Here is a 6000-nt window from a genome sequence, read left to right on the forward strand (position 1 = left end):
TAGCGTAGTGGCGGGTGTCCTGGAACCAGTAATATTGGAGCAGCGCGTGTCCTGCCTGAAAACTACTGTATGTGGGAATCCTAATAACGCACCACAGAGTGTCATCAGCAGGCTGCAGCAGAGATAAAAAAGAGACTGGAAGAGTCACAGAGAGGCATAGTAGAGAAAGAATAAAAGGTTCCTTGAAATTCTGGTGGAACAGATTCACGGCTTATAATACCATTGTAAGGAAATATTCATTGCAACTATCCTCAAAAACGCAAACATTTTCATTGTTTTAAAGAGTGCAGATGGTAACTGAAGCTCTTAGTTTAGATCAACGAATGCCAACCTTTATTGATCTAATGCACATATTTTACATGAGAAAAATGTCATAGCACATGACCAAATAAAAATGGCACAAAAATGACATACTGTATACTGAAATAATGATGATCTTATCTCAATGTACTCACAATTTGACTTACTGAGTGTGAAATCCTGTGTAGTTGAATGCAAAACTAATTATTCTGTTGTTAACAGGTGGTTGCCCAGGCTAATTATGGAAGACCGATTAAGTAAAACTGGATCATTTGGCGAGGCACACCTGCTAAACAGTCGGCACACCTGATACACCCTCACTATTCCTGCTTTAGATGCATTTTTGGGAGAAAGTTTAGATTTTAAGGACAAAACAAAAGCACGGTGAGCGTATGCAGCTTCAAGACGAGCCCAATAATATACAGTAGATGGTGTCCTGTGATCTGAAGCCAAAGACAAACAACAGACCCCAGTAAATAACCTGTTTATATTCCCCACTGATTTTGCAACATGATCAGATGTTGAGATTTCATCAACAATGATCGGTGCCAGCAGCCTGCACACAGTCAAAATTACAGGCGGACACAAAGAGGACATTGTGCTCCCATGCATGCCTCACCTTTGTTTTGGAATTGACTTTTACTTTCAACGAACTAAATGTAATCTTATTTAATGTAACCCCCTCCCCACTATACACCCCCAAACCCCCACACACACAGGGCTGATGTTTATTGCTCTGTATTCACAAATCTTTTTTTTCTTCATTGTTATCCACGGTGATTGTGCATAAGCTTGTTTCAGTTATTGCATAATACTTATTATTAGCACCAAAATGAAACAGGATGTGCAGTTTTGCCCAACTGTCATGTTTACAGTACTATTGGGGGAAAGTTAATTATAATGCTGACTGGTCTGTATTTGGGGTTGAACAGACTGGTCGACAAGTTGATGAGTCAACTTTACGACACCGCATTGACATTTAGAACTTGAAATCAACTAATCGCTAATCACGTTTTTAGCATCTCGTAGTCCAATCGGCCAATTTACAGAAAACTTCGACTTGCCCATCACTGGTCAACGCGGCAACCCATTCTTTATACATTTGCGCGGGTCTGAGAGTACGATCACCGCTTGTCTTCAAATATTGATACTAGTGAGACCACGGAACGAGGCCAGCTCCATGATTATCGCCAAAATGTTATGTACAATGACACGCTGGCAACAACTTTGGCTCGACTTCCGTTTCTTTTGAATCGACTACAGTCGGCAGTTGTACAACCCCTATTCTATAATCAAATAGACTAACAATGTGATGTCCCCGCAATGACTTGATGCTGTTCACAGGAGTGGCCTTCACTATCCTCATGCTGCTGGCCAGTCTCAACTCGTGCACCAATCCGTGGATCTACACGGCCTTCTCTAGCAGCGTGTCCAGAGAGCTGCAGAACTTGCTGCATTGTAGGTCGCGACCTGGACGACGGGGCTCGCTGCCTGATGACTCCACTACCACGCACACCTCCACCACCAAGGACACCCAGTACTGACTGACTGAGACAAATGTGGGAAATTTGCATGTGCCCTTGCCCTGTCCTCTGAAGAACACAGGTGGCCTGCTACCGCCAGATGTTCCCAACAACAAATGACAGCTAGGCCATCAACAGGAACTCCATCTGCATTGGGCCCCTCCATACAAACAGAAAAGGAGCGCGTTATTGGACGTGTCAGTGCATGACAGAATGCGCAGTGACAGTAAGTGCGAGGCAAGGTGGCCACACCTCAGCTTTTGAGTGACACGTTTATTCCCAAATGAAGTTCTGTCAAATAAAGATGAGAGGGAATGAATGCAAAGTGTGAATCGCAGCGGACGTAATCGAGGACGAAGGGCTTGCCAACATTCCAACATCACGCCAACATTAAAGATGGCGAGGTTGCTGCTGCGGGACTGACAACCGATAGTGGATGTGGTGAATGTTCCATAAATCAAACTTTGTTAAATCAGAGTAAGTGAATTAGCGATGGATGAATTTATATTCGCTCAGGAGGAACCCAGTTTCTCAGAACAATAGAGAACTGGAAGCGAGCTGGCGAGAGACTCATTCAAGAGCAATTGAAACACACACTCACACAAACAAACACGAGTCCAAACAGCAGGTTAGGCTCGCAAGATGAACAATCCAAATTTCCGCAAACAAGTGAGACACAATGATGTGATTTTATTACATGTATACACAGCATGTAAAGTATACAAAATGACCTTCCTGACTGTGAAACACGAAGCATTACGCTGAAGAAACAAAAGGAAACATTTCAAAACCATTCCATGCATGAGAACGAACCATTTGAAATACAGTGTATTTATTTAAAATGTATCACGCGCATTAGACATGATTATATTTCTTGCAATGTAAATGTTGTCAGATGTCACTCATAAGGTCGTAATGCTGCATAACATGGGCGTTAGTAAGCCAATCCAAGATAAAATTGTGGTCTTCTTCCCAAAAAACACATTTCAAGGATATCAAAAGAAACAAAGAAAGTGTATGCCAGTCAAGCAATGAAAGTAGTCGTAGTCTAAAGCAAGAGTCCTTGATGCCCATGTACATTTTTAGAGGGGCCCCCCTCTCTGGTTTAATCGCACGCTGATGTCAGCCATGTTATATTAGGAGGCGCTATCAGCAGAGGTGGGCTCTTGTGTTCTATTTCACCAGCGCACTTTCATTTTTCAATTGTGTTTGTCAACAGTTTCTACCCTATGTCCAATCTCACACTTTGAAATCGGTAATGCATTCTGCCCCTCAACTGCGTGAACAGACATCAAAGTACATGTATTATAATTTTTTTTTAAGTATTGCTATATAACATCCTGAACATCCCGTAGATATGAATGTGTATTAACTGAGATCCCACCCAAATGTACATTCACGGACCACAGCATTAGGTACACTTGCACAAACCAATGAGAACTTAAAGACTGTAATGACACTGCAGGTTTCTGTGCCTGATTCTTACAATTTGCCCCCAAGTGGCACAATAAAAATCATATTTTTTTTATTTCATTCAATTTATTATACTCACTAATCCCTCAAGGGGAAATCCAACTCATCCATGGCTGTATACAGTATTGTGTTGATCACACACATGCAGACATGCAAGCGGACGTGTCAGAGTGATGAATCGTACGTCTGTTAATGTGAATGCAACGTAAACAAACAAATCCGATCTACTTCGTTCATGTAAGCCTGACATCATTGAAATGCTCGGTAAATCCACAGTTAAAGTATAATAAGTCTAATACTGTATGCGTAAATATGATATATTAGAGGTGCTAAGACGATTAAATAAGGAAAAATGACTGCCAACAGCAGTCAGTGGAGAAATATTGAGGTGGTGGAAGAGTCGTTTCAGGCCAAGAAAATATTATGTAACATATAATATTTGTATTGTATATACTGTATGTTCTTGTTTGTGTGTTCTCACTGCCCTATGTTAACACTCACACACGCAAGTTGTTTCAGGTGTAAAAGTAAACACAGAGCTATTTTATACATTAATTTATATGTACAGTTCTGCTCATTGGCGGCACGGTGGGCGACTGGTTAGCACATCTGCCTCACAGTTCTGAGGACTGGGGTTCAAATCCCGGCCCCGCCTGTGTGGAGTTTGCATGTTCTCCCCGTGCCTGTGTGGGTTTTCTCCGGGTACTCCGGTTTCCTCCCACATCCCAAAAACATGCGTGGTAGGTTAATTGAAGACTCTAAATTGCCCGTAGGTATGACTGTGAGTGCGAATAGTTGTTTGTTTCTAGGTGCCCTGCGATTGGCTGGCGACCAGTTCAGGGTGTACCCCGCCACTCGCCCGAAGATAGCTGGGATAGGCTCCAGCACGCCCGCGGCCCTAGTGAAGATAAGCGGAACGGAACATGAATGAATGAATGACTTGCAAGAATTTGTGAGGTGTACCATTCTTTAAAGAAAACAAAACACATTTATCTTATTTTTAATGGGATTCAATTAATAATAATCATAAAACATGTCAGAAATGCACAATCATTAAACAAAGCATAGCAATAAAGAAAATAATGAGATGGTCCCGGTTCAGTCATCAGTCGTATTTTTCCCAAAAATTACAAGTATTTCACCCTGAGCACAGCTGCACATATAAATAGACAGTTCAAAAACAAAATCACAATTGGGCACTTAGACCTGCAGTGTAAATCCAGTCTAATAAAATACCTGTATCTTTACAATGATACTGATTAATAAAAGTGTTCCAAAAAGTGTTTTTTGTTTTTTTTATGTTGGCTCTCAGAGGATGACACAAGACAACAAGAGAGTGCCATTTTATATTTGGCGCAGTGGTAACAGCTCCACCATGATTCAAAACGGCACAGGGAGAGAATGGATGGCTCTCTCCAAAAATATTTTAAAAAATCATTAAGCACTGTAGTTCGTTTTTGTCTGTCTGTTTGTCCTTTTAACAGGCAAATTCCTCATTCACTGAGTATGGCATAAGGTCTTATTCTATTTTGTTAAACGCCACATTGAAGCTATGGCTTCCCTCAGAATGCTGTTATGAGCATAAACCATATAAATGTACAATTGTCTCATCGCATTATTACATACTGTATGCCAATGGTGGGCGGTGAGTTTTGGGCCTGGGCCTTCAATAACATGATAAAAAAAAAAAAATTTTTAATAAATATTGTATATATATTCACTGGAAAGGCTGACAGATGCAGCAGACCTCCTTCCTTTTCTTCTGCCTGTCTATGTAAACTATATGTCGTGCTAATACATGCTGCTCTGAAAGTGCCCCAAAAAATAATTTTCCAGGTTGAAACAGGCCTTACATTTACAGTACATGGAAACACATACAGTAGAAGCTTAAATCTGATTGGACAATAACATCTATGTCACGATCGGATGGAGACTGGACTCAAGAGCAGGCAAAGGCTGAGAGGTTGTGATGAAGAGTTTATTGAAAGGGAAATGAGGATGGTCCTTGGGATGCGCTGGTGGGTTGTTGAGGCAGAGAATACGTGGCAGGCAGTGACGAGGACGAGCGGCTGGCTGGACGGCCAGGTGGCAGATATCCCCTTGATGAGGGACACGGAGGATACACTGAGGACAAGGAGAGACACGGAGGTCAGAAAGGAGATGAGGAATTGTGGAGCTTACGTGGAGACTGGGGAGCCATTGTACCGTTTGGAAGCTTCAATACTCCGGCGAGAGTTTCCAGGATCTGGCAGGCTTTTATGCAGGTGGTAACGAGAGCTGATTGGTGACACGTGCGCGGCTGAGGAAGGTGCTGGAAAGACAGAGGGGAGGGGAGAGAGAGGGCACAAAGCGCCACCCAGGCTCCAACCATAGTACAGCAGGGTGGCTCACGACAATCTACTTAATACAGTATAGTACATAACTGGAAGCTGGGCAGCCAAGACTGCACGCTATTAAATTAAGACAAAAGGCTGTTAGAAATGCCATCCATCCATTTTCTGAGCCGCTTGTCCTCACTAGGGTCGCGGGCGTGCTGGAGCCTATCCCAGCTGCCATCGGGCACGAGGCGGGGTACACCCTGAACTGGTTTGTTAGAAATTAATTAATATTATTATATTTTATGTATTATAATAAGCGGCACGGTGGACGACTGGTTAGCACATCTGCCTCACAGTTCTGGGGACCTGGGTTCAAATCCCGGCCC

At 42.6% G+C, this 6000-nt stretch overlaps 1 protein-coding gene across 2 annotated transcripts in view; it reads left to right on the forward strand.

Moving 5' to 3' along the window:
* Positions 1-5023, forward strand: part of avpr2aa (arginine vasopressin receptor 2a, duplicate a) — a 28542-nt gene extending 23519 nt beyond the window's left edge. For both annotated transcript variants that reach the window (XM_061775168.1, XM_061775159.1), the window contains exon 6: positions 1645-5023. In XM_061775168.1, coding sequence (XP_061631152.1) covers positions 1645-1844 — 200 coding nt within the window. In that variant the 3' untranslated portion in view covers positions 1845-5023. The remainder of the gene's footprint in view (positions 1-1644) is intronic.
* The last annotated feature ends 977 nt before the right edge of the window (positions 5024-6000 follow it).

The sequence above is a fragment of the Phyllopteryx taeniolatus genome, chromosome 1 (assembly GCF_024500385.1).
Source record: "Phyllopteryx taeniolatus isolate TA_2022b chromosome 1, UOR_Ptae_1.2, whole genome shotgun sequence".
Taxonomy (NCBI): Eukaryota; Metazoa; Chordata; class Actinopteri; order Syngnathiformes; family Syngnathidae; genus Phyllopteryx; species Phyllopteryx taeniolatus.